A 24,674-nucleotide genomic window follows, 5' to 3' on the forward strand; every position below is an offset into this window, starting at 1 on the left:
TGCGCGCACCACAGCGCCGGTTGTTCAGTGATTTCATTGGTTCTCTGTAAAATCATATTGGGTGACAGCAGCCAATCATAAGCCACCAAACCCACACGGCGAGAGCTATTTTTTTATTCACTTAAAGCGCCAGGAGGATGTGTCATCATGGGTTGTTGCACCGGGCAACTTAGTGCTTATGTATGAGTGTTAATTTGCAAAAGTGCACGGCGGAGTCCTTCTCTGTGCTTCCGTTAGCTGAAATATGTGAAGTCATCAATTATTTTTTTCTCTGTTTTTTCCCCAAGAGAAAAGACGCAACTGCCGCTTCTCTCTGCAGTTCACACCAAAGATATAACTGAGCTGTCACCACGTCGCTGTGAGGTGAGTGATGTTGACTGTCCCTCGAATGCAAAGATGAGATTTCTGCTCAACTGTTTGCTCAGAAAATTTAATTTCTGCTGTGAAATATCACATCAGTGCAGGAAATATTTAATGCAACATAATCAGTTTCTGTTGTTGACTCTCTCTATATATACGTATAAACTATAAACATTGTGGTTTGGATCTTGTTAAATTCATCAAATGAAGCCACTGGAATACAATATAGATTGTACTTTATGAGTTATTGTTTTTTATAAGCTCATATTATTTAATCACCTGCCGCATCTGACTACAAAATTAAGAAGAAGTCTCACTCAAACTAATCACTCGTTCATTATGATTGGAGGAACTCATCAGTATTCATACTGATGAGTTCCTAATTAAAGCCAGAAGATTTGACAGTTTTATTCATAAATAAAACTGTCAAATCTTCTGGCTTTAATTAATCATTAATCTTTTGACTTAATTACCACCATTTTGTACATTTATAGAAGTTGTTCATGCTTTTAAAGCTAATTGAAGCCTTGATTCAGTGGATGAACTTACAATGCATGTATTATAGTGCTTCTCTTTACTGTAAAGTTCGTACAGTAAACTTCTAGACTATTGTTGCATAATTAGCAGCAGACAGTACAGTACATGCAGTCCTGCCTTCATAAATAGGTCATACGTTTAGCTGTTACTAAAATAACCAGTCTACTTTTTCCAAAACAACTTATTTTTCCACATCGTATTGTCAAACCACATGTACCGTAACAACTTACAACTCACACTTTAACCTCCAACCACTGCTTTTTAAAGTTTCCTGTTCAGCCTTGACCCATATATTATTATTTTTTCTTTTAATTCAAGTACACCTAGTCCTTCAGGTGGTGCATTTTACATATGTTATGTCTACAAGGGTGCTGACTCCATGACCCCATTTTCGGTCATCTCTATTTCCCAGTCATACGATGTCACACAGATAAGAAGCAGTCATTTAACATATTATGACAAGTCTCTTTTCGTGGAAATATTTACATTGCTGCTGCAAGGAAGTTTTAGCCCTTACACGGTTTACAGAAAGCGTATGGACGGGTTAACCACAGGGTGTGATGGAAACAGTTTGACTAAAGCAATGCATTTTTACTGTTTCATAATCTTTCTTAAGTCCATGCAAAGCAAGAGATTTGCTCCCCTTTTCACCAGCCTGTGACGATACAGGCTTGAAAGATTATTCTCCAGTTGCAACACTGACTGATTAAAAGTGCCTGCCATGTGCAGTATTAGCATGGGGATAGAAGTTTGCTGTAATTGCAAGTGTGCTCACTGTTGTGGATGTAGTGTCAAAGACAGATTGAAAAACTGAAGAGTTTTACATTGTGGTGTGGTGTAATAGTCAGATTACTCTGCTGCTTTGTGATACAAGTCTGTCATCTATCTCTTTGCATGCATCAGCTGTGGAGCAAAATGATACGGTGGCACATCACAAAGTGAAGTGAAACCTCATCTGACTTATTTGCTTTCTACTATTCTACTATCTCTGTATTTATGTACTGGTTTGTCTCTTCAGATTAATTCAATTCAGTTTTATTTATATATAGTGCCAAATCATAAGAGACATTATCTTGTGACACTTTCCATATACAGCAGGACTAAATCATACTCTTTATAACATTATTTACTCATTATTCTAAACTTTCTGTCAATGAAATCCGGTCATACTAAAGTTTCTCTATCCCATGACCCCATTTCTATGTCACAGAAAAACTCTCATGACCCAAAACTGTCATGTGACATACTTTCAAGAGCAAATGGGAGCCTCAAACAGATTATATCAAAATGATAGTATAATTAGAACACATCATAACTTCATTTTTATTTATAATATATCCAAAAATATCATTATGTGCACTCGGTCACCAGGTTATTTATGACACGGAGTTGAAATTAAAGCAGTCAAATACAACAGTCCTGGGATAAATCTTTCTTTCACTGAGTTTCTGAGTTTTTATTTGACAGGTGGTGATTCATTTGTGTTAAATTGTTCTGGTTTATATGCAAGATTTAACTAATATTTTGTTCACTCAGTTCATATCACTGACTGAACATTAAAGTTAATAAGCATTCTGAGGATTCCGAGTTTGAGAAACTTTAAAGTAGTGCATCATTAGAGACAAATCTTATACTGATGAGATGTTTGAGACATTTAACTCAATGCGTAATTACTAATTGGCATGGAAGCAATATTAATACAGTCTGATGCAGTTAGTGTCCAGTATACATGCAGTACATAGTTAAACCACTGGCACTTCAGTAAGAGCAAACCCATTCTGCTGTTTACTTAATGTACTATATTATATGAAAGCACCACTGTACAGTATAGTAGCTCCACCTACATTCACTAGATCTGTGCTCTGTGCTAATCCAGTTTAATCCTGCATTGACTTTTAGTATTTGTGCAGTGATTTGTGCTTTCACTAGCTTATATTATGCATACTGTAGGTACAGCACTGTACACAACAGAAAAAGAGAAGATGATAAATACCAATGTCAAAAGTGTTTTATACACTGTCACATCATTTAAAATGAAACAAATTTGCCATAGAGCTGAAACGATTCATGATGATGACAAAAACATCGGCAAAATTTGTGAAAAACAAGACATCATTTTTGAATCTCTAAATATACTTTTTTTTATGTGTCATAGACTTGATGATTAGTCCAATAATTATATTGAAAATAATTGTTAGTTGCAGCCCCAGTCTGCCTTCACATATGCAGTGAATTTAAGAAAAAAAAACCCAGAAGGATCTTAGAAAACCAATTATACCAAATAGACCTGAAGGCACCATGGATAAACACACTCTCTGACACCTTCTGACCCCATACTGTTATTTGTGTAATGTTTCTTTATTGAGCCAATAACCTCTTGAAGGCATCAAAGTAGTGTCTGCCTTTTCTCTATAGTTTTTGCCTTGGGAGGTTTACCCACTCTTTCTTGTGCCCCAACAGTATCATGCTTACTTTAGTGATACCGGGCTGAAAGTGGGTCTTTGACTTGCCTGATAGCTTTTGACAGCTCACTCTCATCCCCAGTGGATCAATAGAGCTCAGTGCTCTTCATTAGAAACATCAATGTACCGCACATTCCCACAGGCTCAGCAACAAACCCATGAGCCCAGTCAGAGAGTGAAGGTTTATTTCGTTATTCTCTAAAGACCATTCTTGACTTCTGTGGGACATTTTCTTCAATTGAAGAATATTGTGGGAATATGGTGAAAGAGGAATACCATGCTTTTCAAAGATTGATACTTACAACATATGAGTATTAGTTAATAATATATATTTTATATTAACATATGCTGGTTAAATGGCACCATCAGAGTAAAAGTATTGTTTAGAGATTGTTTTTAGAATAACAAATTGTTATGGCTGTTGCTGACAATAACAATACACTACTAAATCCATATCTTGGTAAGTTAATCATATTAAATCTTGAAGTAGACCTTGACAAGGAAATAAATCAATGTGGCGGGACATATTTACAGTGCTACAGGTCGGTTTTACCACTTTTGAGTCTGGCCCAAAGGACAAAATCCTGAAATCCTGAATCATTCCTGTTAGTGCTGAAGTGATTATTTGATCATTACCTGAATCATTCCTGTTAGTGCTGAAGTGATTATTTGATCATTAAAAGTGAATTTTCAAGCAAATGCCAAACATTTACCTCTTCCAAATTCTAAAATGAGCATATTTGCTACTTTCTTGTGTTTTTATATCATTGTAAATGTAATATCTTCAGGTTTGTGATCATTTATTGGACAAAACAAGCGATTTGGGCTCTATTTTTGAGAAACAATTATTAATGAGGTGCAAAAAGCCATTTAATTGTCTGAAACATGATTTATACCTCAATACTGCTTCAAAAACAAAATCCTAATGTGAAACGGATCTTGTATTTCTCAAACAGAAGAGAAAGAAAATAAAAGCTGCTTATTGAAATAGGAGGCATTTTTCATGAGCTTTTTCCTCTCGCTGAAATAAGCTTATTATGATCTAACTAGAAGTATACTAGCAGTTTATTTTCCACCTTCCATTTATTTTCCATAAAATGAATAACCTAATTAAAAAAGTGATGCTTGAATTAATTATTACAAGAGTTTAAAATGGACCCCGGGCAGTCCTGCATTATTTTACATAACTGGCAAACTCTGGTCTGTTTGGTTGTTGTTTATATTGAAATGAGGGAAATGAGAACTTGAATATTATACGAGTGAAGTCTCTGAAGAAGTTTGCTATGTTCAGACGAAAACGTGTCGATGCAGGCTGCAGGGTTCATTGTAAACACGAGTGTTGCGTCAGCAAACGCTTGAAATGATGGCATCACACATATGAAATGTTGTTATGTGCAACAAAAAACAAATAACACCCCATACTGGAGACAGTGGAGATGGTAGTTGGTCACAGAGGTTGTTGTCATGATGATAGTAGAGAGTGCGAGCCAATGGCTGCTTTACTGTCATCATCTGCTTTTTGATTGGCTCTCTGACATTTTACCCAGCTAATCACTGAACAAATCCAGCCCACCTGTTTAGTCACATACACACACACACACACACACACAGACGGGTATCATACATGCATTCTCACAGGCAGCCAGTCGTCACACTGGGAAACACAGCGTGCATTTCAGTGTCTCACTCTGGTCTGATCATCAATAATGCATGGCTTTGGGAGGATGAAAGGCTGTTTTGGCTTGAGGCACGTGTCTCATATGGAGAGAGAGACACATCAGTGCTAGTAGTTTTAACTGTACATCCATAGACAAAATGAATGCTCCCTCGCATGGCTGTCCTAGCTGCTCATGATGCTCAATGCTCATCAAGCCCAGAGTGCACTGACTTCAGGCTAAATAATTATAATGTCATATTTTGTATCTTTATGTAGGGGTTATGGAGTTTTTCTAAGGATGTAAGGATAGAGTGTGTTGCATGTCGTGAAGCCGCCTGAGAAAGTTGTTGCTTGCTAATTTCTAAAAGTAAATATTGTAATAGTGTAAGTGTTGAAAGTCTCGAGTCGTCAAAGTTTAAGATTTCGCTTTGTGATCATTTAATCTGTTTCAGGTGTAGTTTGGTTTAACATCAATTTAATCAAATTTCAGGGCACATCTGCACTTATCTTTAGATATACTACTGTGTTACAACTCCTTTTACACATAATGTATGATGTGGATTGACTCACACAGCCTTACCTGACTTCAAGCTGGAACTCAGCCAGCTGAGCAGACAAACCAATGGGTGCTTTTTTGCATGAGAAACAACAGAGATCATGCACAGGCAACATGGCACTGTCGGTCACTGTAACAAACTAATAGCAGCCGTGTGGCTGACACAGATATTAAATCAGCAGTTAACTTGCTTGTGTCTCACTGTTTTATTTATTTTCATGTGGAATGAAGTTACTGAGCAGTGTGTATCAAGTAGAGCAACTTGTTCTCCTTTCTCATGTTCCTGTGTACCCTTTGGTTATAGACATTCATATGTAAATACAGTACAGTCTACGTGCAAGTGTGGTTGTGTGTGCGTGCTTGTGTTTGCTATATGTATACGGATGAGGGAGTGCACGCAAAAACCCTTTGAAGTTCCTCATTCACTCTTTACTCCTCTTCCCCATGTCTCATCTCTCTTTGAAGACCATGTAGCCATGATTATTAAAGCCGCCCTCTTTCGACTTCAAACATATGGAATGAATATGGATATGATTTGACACCAAACTTTCCACCAACACCCTTCACTCCAATACCGTCCTGCAGTGGGGTGAAGTTTGATCGGCCCTGCCATCCTAAACAATCTCTTTGGGAGCTGAACTTGTCATTTAGTGCTCGTCTTGGTACTGGCGTCATCTCAGATGCTCTGTGTCCTTAGCCAGCTCTGTAATTGCTTTTTAAATGTTATCTGCTTGTTTTATCCCTCCACCATATAATTTATTAGATGGTAATTTGCATTCACCGTCTCTCTAATCACACTACCCTCCAGCCTCAGGGTGTTTTCAAGGGTGACATTGTCCTCAGGTGGTTTTTCATGCATGACTGAGGCCATAAACTACATATTGTTCATACATATACGACTGCTTTTTCCCAGCTACACCATATGTTTTACACCTCCCTCAGATCTCAGTGTGCCCTTGAATAACACCAACATATAAAGTTGTTTGCAGCTGTGGTATCATGTGATTATGATGCTTCTTTGATAAAAAGACTGAAGAAAATGTGTTTGACCTTCACCCTGCAGAATGGTGTATGTGCAGAGTTTAAACTCTATGTCAGAGCTGCTGAAAGTGGAAAGTTTCTATGCACTCAGGTTTAATTTAAGGTTAATGTGCACAGAGACCGTTGTGATTTCATGTTTGATGTGGAAAGCGGAAAACCTTTAGCATACTAAGTAGACTATTCAGTAAAGCGGGAGACATATTGTGTACAGTCCTTAGACTTTTGAAATGAGCAATATTTTCCTATTCACATATGTTCATTCAAACTGAAGCAGCTCTCAGTAATGTCATCTAGAATTGTCTGACATTAAAACATGTTAAATTATTATTATTTATTGATATTATTATATATGTTCATACAACAAATGTGAATGTGAATAGTTGTTTGTCTCTCTGTGCCCTGTGATGAACTGGTGACTTGTCCAGGGTGTCCCTGCCTCTTGCCCAAAGCCAACTGGGATAGGCTCCAGTCGAGGGTAAGGGTTACATAAAATGGACGAGTGGACGTTAAACAATGTTTTATAATCTTTAATTATGTTATTTGTCATCTGAGAGCCTTTTTGAAGTATTTTTATTTCAGCTCAGAAATTCACTGTATTGGGTGCAATACTGGAAATCTGTTGTTGTTTTTTTTGTTTTTTTTTCTGAAATCAACAGCGGTCTCCAAAATCCCATATTAGTTGGGCTCTACTTTATTGTGCAACATATGGATTTTTGTACCATTATGCAAGAGCTGAACTCCATAAAGTTGGGAATCTAAAAACTGATGCATGCTTTGAAAAATGTTTCACTGAAAAATTCAAACCCACCAGAAGGGGCCTCTAATCCTTGAAGTATTTAATCCAATGGCCTTTCAGGATTGTTTACTAAAAACTTCAAATGGTGATTTAATATCTCATCCATTGAACTGATGAGTCTATCTGGTATGTGAAAATATTTAAAACTTAGCCAGTTGTCTTCTCTTAAAAGTTGTAGTAGTAGTAGTAGTAGTAGTAGTATTACATTACATTACATTACATTACATTACATTACATTACATTTAGCAGACGCTTTTATCCAAAGCGACTTACAGAGGAGGACATAAGCTAAGAAAGGTGTAAAGGAGCACAGAGTAGTAGTAGTAGTAATAGTAACACCCAACGAATCCTGAGATGAATTGGATATATATAATGTCTTCTGCTCTCTTGCTTTGGTGAACGTGCTTAATTGTGTGATGGAGCTCTGATGTCCAATGACACTGTTGACCAGTCAGCCCTGTGTATGGATCAATAGCTCAATCTATAAACTTGGCTGCTGGTTGCTGTTGTTTGGTTTGCACACAGGTCCTCTCTTTATGTGTTTAACCCTCTCTCTATGTTCCTTGTTCTCATGTTCAAATGTGGCATATTTGCATTAATGGTTAATAGCCAGCTGACGCTCTCGCTGTCACTTCCCCTGCTTTTATCTCTCAGGCAAAATACTGGCTAAATGGGGGAAGGTAGGTCCAGCAGGGGTCCAATGAGTGGAGGAAGGATCATTTCTCTGCGTAGGATTAACAGTGTGCATGTGAGCTGTTAGATTGTGTCAATTTTAGTGGTTTGCAGTCCCACCATCTCAGGCCAGAAAGCCTTGACTCATCTGTGTGGGCTGGTTGGCAGTTATTTAAATACATTTTTAATTATTTCCTTTTTTTGTTCTTTGTTCTTTTTAGGGTTTACTATGTCGTTGCATGCATGGATATGACAACAGAGTGAGCTGGTGACCTTGTTGACATAAAGACACTCTCACTTCAGGACCATGGTGAGTCTCCCATGTTTTCTCTCGCTTTCTCTGTCTGTCTCGCATGCATGCACAAATTGTGTACTCTCCATTTCTTCAGCTCAGTCTGATTTCAATGCACAGTCTGAGCTCGAGTAAAAGCACTCAAGCAAAGACAGACCGATGAATAATACTCAGTTTTTATCCTCTGTCTTTTTGAAAGTTTAAAATAATTTTTCCCTTTCCATATTTTTCAGTATTCCTTCCCTCTCTACCTTTTCCTACATCTCTCAATTTGTGTTAACATAAGCCTTGTGCCCTCAGCCCTTGGCACAAACTATCATTGCCTCTCACAGCCATGACGGGGTGCCTGTGTCTGTCTCTGACACCATATGGGCTTCTCTGTATGTTTATGACGCCAGTGCCCCCTCCCCTGCCATCTGACCTGCAAATAGAAACATGGTCTGGCCTCATTTTCCATTTGTAGATCCTAGTTCCTTAATCTGTTAAAGCATTTTCTTTTATATACACTTAAAATATCATTTCGGTGTGAATCAATCACAAGCACTGTAATTAAAATCACAAGTGATGTGGTGAGAAAGGCCAACCCCTTTCCTGACTTATCCTGTCTCCCTTTAGCAAGCAGCCTGAGCTGTTGCCTTTGGATGCAGCGCTGAAATGCCTAAACTAAAAAAAAAAAAAAAAAAAATACAGCCTAGGGACTTTAACCCTGCTGTAACAACCTAATTTGCACATGACACGATAAAGTCTCCTATGTCTGTGTATGATACCTGACGAGTGAATTGAGGATACACAGCAACTGTGACTAACTTCTCAAACTCAACAAACGTTAGGTAAGATGAAGCCCCACAGCAGATGGGTATCAATTTATTCTGTTTATTGTTTTTTTTTACTCCTTGCTTTTTAATAACCAGTTGTTTTGAGCTGTGATGAGACACAGGAAAAGACAAACAGGTGTGCAGCAGTATCAGAAGAGCTCTTCCTGTGTGTGCAGGGAGAAGCACTCACGATTGTGGACAGGTTGTATGAATAGGCGCTGCTATATGTTTTGGCCTTTCTTTAAAACCCGGGGTATGATGTAATCCTTCCCTGCCCATCTAAATAGTAAATTACATATTACTAAAGTCATGCAGCAGGGTTTGTCAAGCCAAAAACAACTACTAAACACTCTGCTCCAAGGCTCAGCATGGCAGTAATTAATGCTACTCACAGAGCTGCACAGTAGTCAGATGGGGCAACTCAGTATCACTTATTGTATTAAAGTGCTGGTGAATGCAGCAGCCTCCATGGACTGTCAACACTTACAGGCTCTAACTACAACTGCATGTAACTAATGTTTCACGTCAGGAAAACAAATGGCAAGATGAAGAGGATATGACCCAAACTGTGGTTGAAGGTTGATGTGTCGATGCAGTTTCCTGTTTGCTTACTCGCTTTGTACCTCTGACTTTTGCTTAGGTCTGCAAGTGAATAGGTGTATTTTGAAAAATAAGGCTTGCTGCACACCAGAAGACTCAGCTGAGGACCAACATAAATATTCTTGACATTTGTTTAAGCATTTTTTGCAAGTGTGTAAGAGCCAGTAACGTATTTCTGCTCAGGCTTGTAGGAGTTGTAGGAAAACAACTCAGCCATGCAACGTAGGTGCCTTAATGTGTCAGTACGTAAATATGTAAAAGATATAACGCATCCTGCTTCTTACAAATTCATAAGACATAAAACATACTCGTGCTCATTTTAAAACACTCTGCTGCTATGGCTTTGGCATGACCAGTAACTTATGGTGGCTAATGTTAGCTCATAAAAAAAAAAGAAATACAGAGATGATGCATAACTGGAGTTAGTTTGCTGACTCTTCTTCACTTGTCCTGTTACACAACATTTTAGCCTTCCTTCAAATGTCACTGTGACCACAATGGTCTACTCTGCAAAAGCTACCTACACAGCCTCACTTCAAATCATGCAAACTTCGAACATGCTTTGCATATATTACTGTTCTATGGTCACATTACACACACAGTCAACTTCTTAAAAATTGCAATAAATACACTTCGGTGCAGAGAACTTCTTCTCTCATTGACTGTGGGGCCTGGTTCCTTTGTTGCTTTTTGTGTTTTTTGGATATTTGTCCTACATATTTGTAAAATCTCAAGTTTATTTATGTGTTGCTGTTACTTCACAACCTAAACCAATAGTAACCACTTATGTAATATGAGTGAAGAGACTTTAACAGATGCTACTCTGGTTGACCATGTTTACGTTTTCTAACGTGGAATCATTCTGATTCATTACATTTTGACGAAGTGCCTTGGAAATGCTTCTGTGCGAGCTTCCTGACAGTGTTACCCAGCTACCCAGGCAGGCAGGCAGTCCCTCTGCCCATATGCTGGTACAGAGGGATTTTACTATAATTCTCTGTAGCGGTGGGGGTCACAGATTCGTTCCTGTGCTTTAATAACAGTAGGATTATCAAGGTTCAGCCAGCAAAACCTGCCCTCCCTTTCATCGCCTTCACATGGCTCACATCTTCATCCAGCTTCATCCATTCCTTCATGTCTGTTTTTTTTTCCCTGTCTCGTCCTGACTATCTGCTGTTTTTGCACAATTTTTTTAAATATATGCTTTTCTCCCTTCTCTTATTGATATTGTCCATCTTCACTTTTAAATTAATCTCTGCCCCCTATATTCCAGACCCTTTAAATCCTCACTATTAACAAGCATGTTTTTATAAATTCATTGGGATCTACTCATTTGCTGCCTCTCCTCTTCTCACCCAAACTGAAATGGGTTGGGCCTGACTGTGACTGAAGCACTGTTGCTAGGTGCCTAGGGATGTTCCTCTGTCTGCTGTGTGTGTGTGTGTGTGTGTGTGTGTGTGTGTGTGTGGGTTGGTGCATGTACTGTGTGAAGCTGCATTGCTATGTGTCTGGCAGAAAGTTAGATATTCTCTTATGTAAACGGGTCTTGGCTGGGTAGAGCAGGGGTTTAGCTTGGGGATGCTGGCTCAGGTGGAGAGATGGAGACAGATGCTATTTTGGGTATACTGCGCTCCTTACATCCTCCAAACACATGAGTTATTCAGTCACACGTGTCTCCTACTTCTACCAGGATGAAAGGGACAATAGAAAAGAGGTGTACTGAGCTGGTGCAAATACCTGCAGTGACATTTCATGCTAATCCGTGTCTGTCTGGTATATTAAAAGTAGAAGTGAAGAAAAAAAATGTAAATTTCATTCATTTATAAATACTGGCAATAGCAGTCCTGTCTAGTCCTGAAGCGATTGATCACTTAATGAATTTGTTAATCTGTAGAAGATTATTTTGATACTTTATTAATTGTTTAAGTCATACATCATGCAGAAATATCACATTTACTTGTTCCAGTATCTTAAATTTGATTTGCTTTCATTGTTATTTTGTGGTAAATGTAATGTCTTTAAAATGTTTAAATTCAAACACTAAATGATTAATTAACAGATGATGAAAAAGCAATGTAGAGATTAATCAGTTATAAAAGTAATTGTTTCAGCCCTGCTTCTCTCACATAAGAGTATTCTTTCTACAATGTAGTCTCCTTGAGATATATGTTTATACAGTCATAAATATGGACAGATGTATACATGTATTTGTTATGATTATATTATTTATGATGAAAAACTAGCAAGTTGACAACTTTGTTAACAGCCAAACATCAAGCAAGTGCAGCATTATAAGACATAATAGCAATATAACTTATAACTTATAACGAGTCCAAAAGCAGCCTTATATTTCACAAAGTTCTCAGCAACAACTCAAAGTCAGTCCCATTTACTCTAGTCCGACAACCTCTCGCTTATTCACTTTCTTTTTTCTCTTCTTGGCTTTCTCTCTTGTCTTCTGTGGTCTCTTCACTTCTGCCATGTTCTACTGTGCATCTGCTGAGCCTGACTATATTACCAACTCGCCCACCTTCAATTCTGGTACCCGTTCTGTTGTCTGTTGTCAACCCGGCACAGATCTGAAAACCCCCTTTTCCTGGAGATCCAAAACGTCTGTGGTCCCAATTTAAAAACTAACACTGTCCTGCGGTCTGAACTCACAATCCAGGCCAGGTTTGCGACAATTTACTTCACATCAGAAAACTCTGTAAATCACAGAGTTGAGGCAGAGTAACTGGAGAACAACAGAGGACAAAACAAGAAAACATTTTCTCCATAAAATTTGATCCAGTTTCACCAAATTAAATTAAATATTTGATGGTGTGTGACTATCAACTGGAAACACTGAATGTTTGACATTGTTACTCAAAAGAAACATTGAGAATGATTTTCTAATGTTGTTATACTGGTGATTTTCACAGATTAACCCAGACTTCCATTATTAGCACTGTTAATTTATGTTCTCTGCCATTGGGACATTTTGTCATTGTTCTCTGACAGCTTCAGTAATCTCCTTCTCACTCTGTATCTCATTGTTTCTTCTGTTTCAGAGCATGGCGCTGGCCACTAACCCAACCAGTATCAACAGTATCAACCACAAACACGCATCCAGCAGAGCTTGCTGAACAGGACTGTGTGGAGAGCAATGCTGTCTGGGACTTGGCGACGTTCTGTGGGGCATCAGCAGTCTTCTGCAGCACCTGTGGTCTCCAGGGGGATGACAGTCTGCGGGGTCCCCAGTGGCACAGTGGTCCTCGAGGCCCAGTATGACTATAACTATCGAGGGGCTGATGGACGGCAGGTCTGCATTAGGGAGGGCGAACGGTTTATTCTCCTGAAAAAGACCAACAATGACTGGTGGCAGGTGGGAAAAAAGTTCATCTTTTTTTGTCTTGTCTCTGTGTACCCAAAGATTTTAGAAAAACATTAATGCACTTATCCTTTAATTACTTTACAACGTTCTTAATACTTACTGGAGTCAGGAAACATTTGCACCACAACTACATGGGTGACAATTTAAGATTGTCAGTCAGGTAAAGACACTCCTAAATAGGTGGACAATATGGATCACAAATTTAAATTAATACCTAAGTTTAAATTGAGGAAGATTGAAAAAAAAACAACTTTGTATTTTAAAAGAGAAGTTGTGGTCTTTGTCATTGCTGCCGATGTCACAGGAACTGCCCTGTAAGAGATTTCCACATCATGTTCAGCTCTGTTGGTTGACACTTCATTGAACTAAGTGGATCTAGGCAAGAGAAAATAGAAAAAGCATTTGTAAATTTGTTTGTTCTTTGACAGGTACGGAGGATTGGGGCAGCCAGTAAAACAAAGCCACTCTATGTCCCTGCTACGTATGTGACAGAGGTGCCGATTGTGCCGATGCCTTCGCCACAGCGCCTGGTCATGTCTGCATCGCTGAACTCCAACCTCAGGATACTGCCACGTGTGTCACTTTCTCCCAGCTCGACAGCGACTAACTATAACGAACAGCAAGGTAAAGAAAGTGTGAGAAAACATCTGGTGTGGGCTTTTCGGTTGCAAAGATTGTTTAATTATGTTTTAAAGGAGCAGAAAAATAGCACTCTTGAGTATAGAAGGAAATTAAGTTCATAAATGATCATAATTCATGACTAATCTTTGCAAAATTAACATTTATTTTACCTTCCTCCCTCAGTGAACAAACCCATCTACCACTCCATGGAAAACCTGAACTCCAACAGTGCCTTCCAGGGGCTGGACAACCACAACAGCGCAGGTGGAGGCCGCTTCCCCACCCTGCCCCTCTCTGGATTCACCTTTACCCCCAACTCTCCCACCTCCCCGTCGGGCCACCTCATGGTCCCTGGGATCTCAGCATCTTCCAATACCCAAACAGTACCACGGAACCACAGGGTGGTGCCAATGATCACTCGGAGCCAGAGCTCCAGCAACCTGCCTGAAAACCTGATGGAGAACCCATATGACGAGGTGGGCGGTGGCATCAGCAGTCGTGTCAAACATAGGGTGCCCAAGAAGTCTTGTAGCCAGTGGGACATGGTGGGAGCTTCTGGCAAGAACAACCATCTGCAGGTAAGAAGAGGCAAGACTTATAGACCTCAAACAGATGTTACTCTAATATCTGGTTCGCACAGCAGAGCCATTGATTTCATGTGGACTATTTTCTGTGTTCACTTTCTCCAATTTTTGAAGTGATTTATGCTGAATGAATGTTTCTTGGAATGCCATAGGACGCTAGCCAAGCCATGTCTTTCAAATCTTTACAAAAAAGGCAGTAAAAGTAAGAAGTTATAGTGACCAGTAGACATGCAGACAAATAGCAGAGTCAGCCTTCAATTAAAACAAAGTATATTTACCTCAATTGTATTTGTGTGAAGCTTTGACTGGGTAAGATCGATGGCTTTCAAAATAGGATGGAAACAAATAATTGACAGCCGATCTGCTCACTGTGCTGATTGAGAAATGTTTCAATCTAACAATGCTCAGTCGTACACACATCAGTGTCTAGTAGTAGCAAAAAGTGTTCACAAATATTGTCAGTACTGGTCATTCAGTCCACTAAACTGTGCTGGAAACTCCGCTGTTACTTGCTTTCTCTGATCCTAATTAGAATAGTGAATGATTTAAAATAGGTCAAACAAATCCATCACATGTAGCTGTTGTTGAAGTAAGTCTGGGATTATACTAATTTTGATTTCCTCTCATTGACAAAATCTCCAATCTCCAACAGACCAGCTGGTAGTTTTTTCGTCTTGTGACTGTGCAGAGTAAATCTTAAGAAGCAAATTTAAAAATCTATAAATTATGGGTGACCTTAGATCCTAATTATTATAATAATTTTGTCATTTCATTCAGTCTGAGAAGCTTTCAGGTGGAAACAAAACATTCTAGTAATATGAATTTTGTACAAAACTACTGGCCTTGTGCATCCCTCCAGACAACTGAGTATAGCTATAGTGTCAAAGGTCGCATTTAAGCTACGTCTGTACTTGACTTTAATAATCCTCCTAGGGCAGCAATCAAGTAAGCATTGTCATGACGTCAGAGCCGCCCTGTATTACATCAGAGGGGATTATACAGGGTGCTGTTGATGAGAGATACTGAAGGTTAGACGTCCCGCAGCTGACGGAAGCTCCCACAGCCGAGTCACTGCATGCACCGGTTACTTCAGACTATGGATATCTGTGATCTTAGTGGAAATGACAGGGCTCTGTGTTTCTCAATTTTCTCTTCCTCCCTGTCTGCTTCTGTATCTCTCTATCTCTCTCCCTGCTTCTTCTTTTGAGCCTTTAATACTAGTAAGCAGGATTATTGCACATTCAGGTCATAACTCTGTGAAAACACTCTCTCACCATACTTTTTATCAGCCATTCTGATGGTGAATTAAATTTAATGTTTGTCCTCCAGGGGGCAAAATTCCATTTGATTTTGATTTTTTTTTTAAAGGTTGTTTATTATAGCACCTTCATTTTGAGTACACTACATGGCCAAAGGTCAGTGGACAGCTGCACATTATGTGCATGGGTAATGGTTGGACATGTCATCTCCAAATCAAACTCCAAAAGGAGTCCAAGATGTCTTATGCTGAAAGGTTTATCGAAGCTTGATCAATAGGAATGGAGGATTTATCAATTCACTTGTCATGACATGATATCCACCTCAGCTCTGAAGAAGCTGTCCTCTCTGACTATAGTCCATAAATGTTTAATCTACAGACAAGGAAATGTGGTTGCCCTTAGTGGTCTTACATTGTTTTGACTCTGTAGCTCATTCTGCATTATTTACCTGTCTGACCTCAGTTACCATAGTACTGATCAGAAATAAATACAAACATACAGCTGCTCTGTATCTCAAGGAGAGAAGTCAGTGTCCTTGTAACAATCGTAGATTTAACACTGTGACCTCAAGACATGCTCGACCCTGCGTAACCCCTATATTCCCTCAGAAAGCCCAGCTTGTACAAATTTATCCTAAAGGTGCTGCATGATGTTTCAGTCAGGGCTCTGTGCAGGTCAGGTGAGTTCTTCCACACTGGACATCTTTATGGACCTCACTCTGTGCACAGGATCAATGTCATGTTGAAGCAGGAAAGTGCTTGTTGCCACAAAACCTGAAGCACCTTACTGTCTAAGATTTCCCTTCATTGGAACAAATGTCTACATATGTATAGCCTATGACAGAGAGACAGGAAATTAGATCAAACTGGGAACATTGTGGCTATGTATGTAACACCACTAAATCATGTGGATCATTTGAGGTTACATGACATGCTTCACACTAGACAACCAAACAAAAATAGACATTTAAAAACAAAACTTAGGTTTTTTACTCTGGTTCTAAATGTGTTGTGTTCCCAATCAAATATGACTTGCTATTTAAAATGAATGTACAAGTCTGAGCAAAAAATTGAAACACACACCAGCGTGCACACTTCACACCTACAACACCTCTTCCTCTGTCTAGACCCCTCCCCCCCACAGAAACCAAACCTTTCAAGCAAATCGTGCGAACAGAAAACATTTAAATTTCCTACGTCTATCGACAGTCGCACATTCATTGCTTTTGCTTTTACATATCCCACTTTTACACAACATTAAAAAACAAATTTGTACACCTGTTAGTTATCAGACTAAACGCAATATTACAGTACGTATAGGTTGACTGACCAGTTCTCATATCTCTGCTCTATAAATAGAGCTTCTCTTTCTTCTTTCCTCTCTGTGGTAGAGCCACACTAAGTACACTAGGAACTGTGAATAAGCACTTGTGAATAAGCTCTGCAGAGGATGACAATATCAGACCTGAAGAGGCAGAGGTGGAGAAGGAAGTGTCTGAAATAGAGGTCAATACTGAGTAAGATCACGGAGTCAACTGTTCTGGGGAACGAACCGATTAAAAGGCTGCTGACACACAAACATGCACAAAGGACAGGATGAGTGTTCGTTCTTCTGGAAACAAAAACAGGTGATGATGTCAGTGATAATCTTCATTCATTACCGTGTTTGTTCATTTTTATCTATAAGCTACTTGTCTCAGTGAAATGTGTTTTATCTTTAAGAGTGGCAAGAATTGTACAGCAGGAAGGAACTGATATTTCTACATGCAACTTACGGTCTGTAGAAATTCTAAAAAAAACTTTATATTCAAAATGAATTGCCATGTAATTCTGTGTGATGATTCAGAGGGTTGTAAAACTATTTACTATAACTACTTTGTAGCTGTGATATAGTGCAATGTTTATTGCACTGGAGCTTTCTCACTGCAGATGTTCATTGCAGGAAAGGTATAACTAATAATATAAAAGTGTGCAAGTACGTCATGCCACTGAGCCACTATACACACTAACAGAGCCTCTGTCAGTTGTGCATAAATGGAGCATTCATAGCTGCATCTTTAATGTTGTTGTTCTGTATTACCGGTGTCATTTTGTACAGTGCAAATGGCAGCAAATCATGTGTGTGTGTGTGTGTGTGTGTGTGTGTGTATGTATGTATGTATGTATGTATGTATGTATGTGTATATATATAATGCATATTTGTAGTCAGCTTTGGCCCCAGTTGACACTGTTGGTTTAGAGTTAACCACTGGCTTGAACAATAGTAAAAAAACAGGAAGCTTCAGGTAAGCTCGAATCTCAGTGCTGCCCCCTGGAGTCCACACACACACACACACACACACACACACACACACACACACACACACACACACATATGCCTCCATACACACCATGTTCCCTCTGTCATCTGTCATCTGAAACAACTATGTGTTATGTAACAGGGATCAAACAGTCGGCCAGTCAATCAGTTAGTGAATTATGTCTCAGCTATAATTCTTGGAAAGACGATCGTCCATGCATATATGTCCTCACTCATGTGACCTCTCTATGTGGGTGAGGGCACACATTTCTTTAAACTCTGTCCTAATCCAAAGTCTGACAGATTGTTCTATAGTAAGAGGTGGTGGGATTGACTTTTTTACTTTCTGTTTCTCTTTGTGATTTCTGTCTCTCCTTTGCACATTGAGGTGTTTTTTTTTGTTCAATGTCTGCTACTTGTGGTACTTAACATGTACATTCTTGTTCACGTAGTCAATACAAACTTATTTGCACTGTATACTGCACAGCATGCAACACGTACTGTACTATCCGTAGAACCTGGTATATCTTCTGTTTCATTGAGCTCCATTTTTGTTATCATGACCACACATTGCATTTTGTGTCATGTAACTTCATTACGATGGACACGCAGCACTGTAGTTTATTTTAGAAACATAAACCATCCTGCTGCTTTAAATTCTAACTAGCACATCAAATGTGTATTAATCCTCTGCTGAAAATAGTCTCCAACAAATGCACTATTTACTCCCTATAAAAAAAGTGGAGTGCACAGATGTTTGATGTTATTTCTAACAATGTATTTTTTTTTAAGTTGTAGTGTAATTTAGCATAATCCATGTTTAGATGTGTACTCACGTGTCATTTCTTTTTCCTCCATGTCCAACTTGCTCCCTCTCTTTTCTCATTTCACCCTTGACTCGTCCTGCCTACAAGGTCCCAACAGAGTCCTATCTGTCTCAGCTGTCCTGGCAGGACTCCCCTCTTTACACTGACTCACAGCCAGAGAGACGTCTGTCGCAGCTGGAGCCACCTACCCCTGCCCCTGATCAGCAGCCTCTTCAGATCATGGACCTGTGGGAGCAGTACTCAGACCCATGCACGGGGAGAAGCTACTACGTAAACAGCATCACCAGGGAGAGGTCCTGGAAACCCCCTCGTCGGTCCCGTGGACGCAACACCGATATGGTAAAGCACCAAACACAGCCGGTGTTCGTTCACTGTTTGTTCCTCCTTCTGAATCCACTTTTTTTTCTTTCACTGAAATTTTGAAAAGGTGGCCAATTTTGGAACTGGATGAAAGCTTCTTTTCTCAAAGGAGAGGATACAAAGAAAGTCATCATATGTCAAATATGCTCACATAGTTTGATTGTATCAGCACTAACCTTTTCAACCATAGAACTTCATAAGACCTAAAGGAGAGCACCCTGGCTTGCATTTCTCTTTACTTACACATGAGGTGATGCAGAGAGGGTTTCACATGCAGGGATCACAGGACAGGTTTCCACAGCTGGAAGCTGAAGTCCTAGTGCACATGGAGAGACTCGTGTATTTTGCTTTTGGAGTTTGATTGACAGCTGCTCTAAATATACTAGGTTCACATTGAACTTAACACTTGCTGCGAGTTGCTGAATGTTACATGGTAAATGGGCAAGGTCACTGATATGACTTTAAAAGAGTTGTTTGACGTTTGAAATATCTTTTATCATATTAGTATTATATGGCTACACCCAGGAGCTGGTTAACTTAATTGGGCACAGAGTTCGGTCTGATGCTGTTCAAATGTGACAGGAACTACCAGAACATCTACAGCCCATGGCTCTTAGCAGATGCCAGACAACCAGAGGAGGCTTCGGGAAGTAAAAAATAGTAAAATAGTTGAGTACATAGCCCACTGTAAAGCGGGCTGATGGGGGGATTTTGCTACCTTAGGTCAGAGCTACGCTGGCTGTTTCCACCTGTTTCCAGTTTTTGTGCTAAGCTTACTGTTGACTGGCAGTAGCTGCCATATTACACGGACAGATATGAGTGATCAGTCTGAGGGTGTGCTTTATCATCATAATTGACAGTGATGTGGTCCATACTAGTAGCCTTTCAAAAACAGCCTTTTCACTATATGCTCATCAAACAGTTTGATCTACGACGTGGCGTGCTGCACACTAGGGAGGTACACACCTGTATTAACAGAGCAGTCCAACGGCACCATAAAACTGCATCACTGTAGTGCCAATAATGACGTAAAAGCATATCCTCTCATGTAATAACAGACAAAAATAACACAAACTGGATTTTAACAGTCAGTTGTACCTGTTTCAAATGAGTGATCCTGTCAAAGATGTGTTGGTTTAACAGTACAATAAGTTTAAGGCTGCAGCTTCATAATCTATATATTTTTTGTCTGTTTCCCTGACAGGGCAGTCCAGTACAACCTCAGACGTTACCAAGGGAAACCAACCATCTGTCGCTACCATTTCCTGAAGCTGGCAATGGAACAACACAGAGAGTAAGACGGCTGTACTTCTACAGTTTTAATCATTTTACCCACATTATTCATTTAAACACCTTCACAATGGAAATCACAGTTTTTTGGGGGGATGATCATGATGAGCTTTGCCGTGACTATATTGACAAAATGAATGACAGCAATCACACGTAACGATGACATGTGACTTAAGTGGAAAGACTTGCTCTGATACTATTTTTACATTCTCAGCCCTCGCCTGTAACTAACCGCAGAGAGCCACGCGTGCACACCAAAGTTGAGCCTCTACTTGAAATTTTGAGTGTTCTGCTTTCCTTGTTCTTTCTTTTATGCTTTACCTCTGTGCTGCCGAGCACTTTCAATCAGCTGTGTTGTGTTTAAAGCGGCATATAAATAAATTGAGTTGAATATCACACACATTTGTCATCACACAGACTGATAGTCTCTAACCACACAGGAGTTTCTGAGGGTGGAGATTCAAAGCTTTGAAGTAAACTCAGGTGTACACCTCAATGTGTGCTCCTGCTGTTGCTGTGTATTGCAGTTTGAACCTCTGGCATTAAATATATAGTACTTTAATGAAGACACTGGCTTGGTACTCACTACTGATGAGGTAGTGTGTTTATGACACTCTGTCTGTGCCAAGCAAGTAATTAGTCTAAGTGGTTTGTTGAGCCTTGTTTTTACGGTAAGTTATTCAGCTTTTATATTCTTAAGCTATTGCTCTGCTCTGTGATCTAAATAATGATTAAGAGTATTAAATAATCATTCTTAAGTGCAAACAGCTGTGCTTTGGCATCCCTAAACACAGACAGATTGCTCATTTCTATACATCTGAATCTGCATCCATCTGAGCGCACTCAGGCTCCAGACCAGGACTGTGTTCCAGATTTAAGCAGGGACAAACGCTTGGGCCAAATTAAAAAGAGGATTACATCTTTCTAGTTGCCCCGTTGTTTACTGACTGGCACTGCCTTATTTATTTATTTATTAACTGCCCCGCCTGACACACACTTCCTCTCAAATGGTGTTTTTGTTGGACTAATCCCTGAAGGGAATAACAAGGTAATGCCTCTTGATCTGATGCAGATGAGCGAAAGCCATTAGAGCCACACAGACAATGAGGACATTACAAAACATTGCTGAATTTATACTCGCTGAAACTTCTCATCAGCCTCTCTTGCTTCACAGTCAAACTTCCACTGTTTCATTCATTTCACCTTTTTTTTTTTGTGTTCATAAGCTCCGAGTGTAGAAACACCTATGTGGTTTTTTCAGACGTAAAAAGTGACTGAGATTGACCCGTCCTCTGAATCAATGACGACATCTACGCTGTGAAGCGTTGTGAGCTGCGTGATCCAGATTGTTAGAGATAAGCGTTTTGCATCTCAAGGTTGCGTTGCCTCAACGTTGCGTCAGTGTTTCAAATTTAATGTTGCTCATCAAAAAAATACCCTCACGATCAAAGCCGTGATTCCCCCATCAAGTCAGTGTGAGATGCATTCTGTTGACCTATATGTGTCACCTTTTATTTTGTGTTACATGTTTTACCAAACAGGAACTTCAACAATGATATATATAATGCATACTGGATGCCACATGAGTTAATGATCCAGGTGTTACAACCTGCGTGACTTAAATTACTTGTTAAAACACAGCGTTCTCTAGTCTAGATTTTTATAAAAATATATACATATATATTAATATTTGCTTCTTGTGTGCTCAAGTATGCACAATGGTTGAAAGTGAATGACATTACCAGTACCTGTGTTTTAATTTGACTTTATTCTCAACATATTCTGTGTATTTGACAGTACAGCTGATACAATTAGACAATCATTTTCTTAGTCAATCACCTGTAAAAACATTGCAAATGCAGATTAATCTCTCAAATTAATCTCTGAGTAAAAAATGTCAACCACTCTCCGGTTCCACCTCCTAAAATGTGAGGGTTTGCTGCTTTTCCCTGTTTCATATCACTTTAAACCGAATATCTTGTTGATCAGACAAGACATTTAACAACGTCCCCCTAAGCTCTGGAAAATTATGTGATCGACATATTTCACAGCTTTATGGCCCCAAATGACTTATGAATCAATTGAGAAAATAATCTGCAGATGAATCGATTATGTACAGACTGTGCAGATTACAAAGTTACACAAAACACATCATCACTTTATGAAATATGATGCATTGTTATAGAATAAATTAGTGGTCCCCCAGAGTCAGATAAGCTGTAGTACCCAACACCACAAATCATGATTTAAAACTATTAGTGAATGTTTGTTTTGTTTTTTTAAACAAGGCCTTGGTCTCTTTATTTCAGGGAGTTAAGTTTGTGTTTAGGACTGGCGGAAGCTGAGTATTTATAACATTATCTAGTCATACTCCCTTGCTCACAGTTTTTTACTCACTCTCAACAGCTGCAGGAAATTTTTATGGTGTTAACACCCATGCGTCTTTGTGGGAGGTGCGTCTTGTGGAGTTGTAGCTTTTAACCCTAACTAAACTGTGCACACCTAACACATTAAAATGCAGTTTACACACTATGGTAATAACAAAAACAATAGATTGTTACATTAATCTAACAGCATAAAAAGTACTATTATTCACTGTGAGTCATTTAAACCATTACTTGTAACTGACAATGTTAAAGGTATGCTCTTGTTACTTTTATTGAAGTTAAGCATCCCCATTGTGTTGTGTGCGTACACACTTTCAAACAAACAGCAGCTTGGCAGTGGTCAATGTGACAATGTTAACAGTGTTCTGGTGTTTTTACCCTGAGCTGCTTTACATGAGTTAAAATTGTTCCAGCAGATAAAGCTAGAGCTTCCCTCTAGAATGGGGAAGTAGATGTAGACTGAAATGGGAGGGAGAGATGAATGGTTTGTACATTTTGACACTTTAACGACAGACAGCTGAGGACTTGAACTCAACAGGAGAAAAAAAAACCTCTCAGAAATAGAGTTGACTTGGACTGTATAACTCTGTGATCAGTGATAATGAGCACCTATGCTGTAAGTTTATTTTCATTCCATACAGATTATTATTTACTGTGATGTGTTTTCTGGCAGCATGTGAAATGACTGGTCCGCTAAATAGCATATATTTCTTTTGATTATCTAATATAGTTCACTCACTTGGCGTTTCATTGTTATACACGTGTTGGTATTCACTGTCTTTGTCTCAACAAGCTGAGATGACTACATGAGATGTATTTATGTGGACATGTGTGATTCAATTCAGTAACGTAAAATCTTGACTGAGTCAAACAACGAATATGCAGTGTGTGTTTCAGTTTTACTAAACCAACGGCAGCAACTGCCACTTATTAACTCACGGCTTAATGTGGTTACAAGTGTATGTATGTACCGCTGTGCAGTGTTGGCGAATCAAAGAGCATTTTTAGGTGGCAGGATATAAGTAGGGCAGATGAGTAGTTGTAATGTTGGCGTGAGCGTCAGCGGGAGCCTCGTGGCTGATTTTAACTGAACGCATTTGTCAGCATCCTGTTTTTACACATTGATGTGAAATTTACCCAAAACTGCTGCCAGTTTGGATAATTTTTTTTTTTTTTGTTGAACAAACAAAAAAAGTATAAAATACAAAAAACTGAAAGAAAGCCTGAAAGTGAAACATATTAAATTAAAACAAAATATAAATAGTAACTGTTCATGTGTGTTTCCTGTCTTTGTCTTCCTGTCTTTCTGCCTTCTTTCACTCTAGCTGTCACCTGATTTCCTCTTCGGGAGCCACCAAAGGAATAATAGAGGTGGCTGGCAGATGAAACAGGTGAAATGCTACTTGCTCATTGCTAGAGGGCATCTAAAGCACACCACCTTGACTTTCACCTTGTGAAAAAATCACCCTTCAAAGAGTACCGCCCTCAACCAGTTTTGCATATTCTTCCTACACAACAGGATACATTTGGTTAACAAAGCAGTTGTTATACCATCCTGTTAGGGGGGTTTTGGCACCTTGACTTCACCACTTACGTCACTAATGCACATCTACCCTTGCATGAAAATCTACAATCTTCGGCAATCCTAAATGTTTTATCAGCGCTTAAAGGCCCTTTGATGGAGGGTATTTTCCTCATGAAAATCAATGAACTTGAATCGTAAGATTTGCAAAAACTGCATCTCCACTGTATTACTGTACAATACATTAAATCATTGCCAGCCATGCTCCTTAGATTCTCAGAGATCAGCATTTATGCATATTAAGGTGGCGAAATAGCAACTCATGGTGTAAAAAGAAAGGCTGTTACCCAAGCCGTTCTTACTGC

At 39.2% G+C, this 24,674-nt stretch overlaps 1 protein-coding gene across 7 annotated transcripts in view; it reads left to right on the top strand.

Moving 5' to 3' along the window:
- The first annotated feature begins 115 nt into the window (after nucleotides 1–115).
- arhgap9 (Rho GTPase activating protein 9) overlaps nucleotides 116–24,674 on the top strand; it is a 40,082-nt gene continuing 15,523 nt past the window's right edge. For 2 of the 7 annotated variants that reach the window (XM_027279216.1, XM_027279220.1), the window contains exons 1-8: nucleotides 117–363; nucleotides 8,304–8,391; nucleotides 12,839–13,152; nucleotides 13,590–13,785; nucleotides 13,966–14,360; nucleotides 18,838–19,089; nucleotides 20,315–20,404; nucleotides 24,113–24,178. In XM_027279216.1, the coding sequence (XP_027135017.1) occupies nucleotides 12,934–13,152; nucleotides 13,590–13,785; nucleotides 13,966–14,360; nucleotides 18,838–19,089; nucleotides 20,315–20,404; nucleotides 24,113–24,178 (1,218 nt within the window). In that variant the 5' untranslated portion in view covers nucleotides 117–363; nucleotides 8,304–8,391; nucleotides 12,839–12,933. Of the gene's footprint in view, nucleotides 364–8,303; nucleotides 8,392–12,838; nucleotides 13,153–13,589; nucleotides 13,786–13,965; nucleotides 14,361–18,837; nucleotides 19,090–20,314; nucleotides 20,405–24,112; nucleotides 24,179–24,674 lie in introns of all 7 variants that reach the window. The other 5 variants (XM_027279219.1, XM_027279222.1, XM_027279218.1 and 2 more) reach the window with 4 other exon arrangements.

This window comes from Larimichthys crocea, chromosome VI, assembly GCF_000972845.2.
Source record: "Larimichthys crocea isolate SSNF chromosome VI, L_crocea_2.0, whole genome shotgun sequence".
NCBI lineage: Eukaryota > Metazoa > Chordata > Actinopteri > Sciaenidae > Larimichthys > Larimichthys crocea.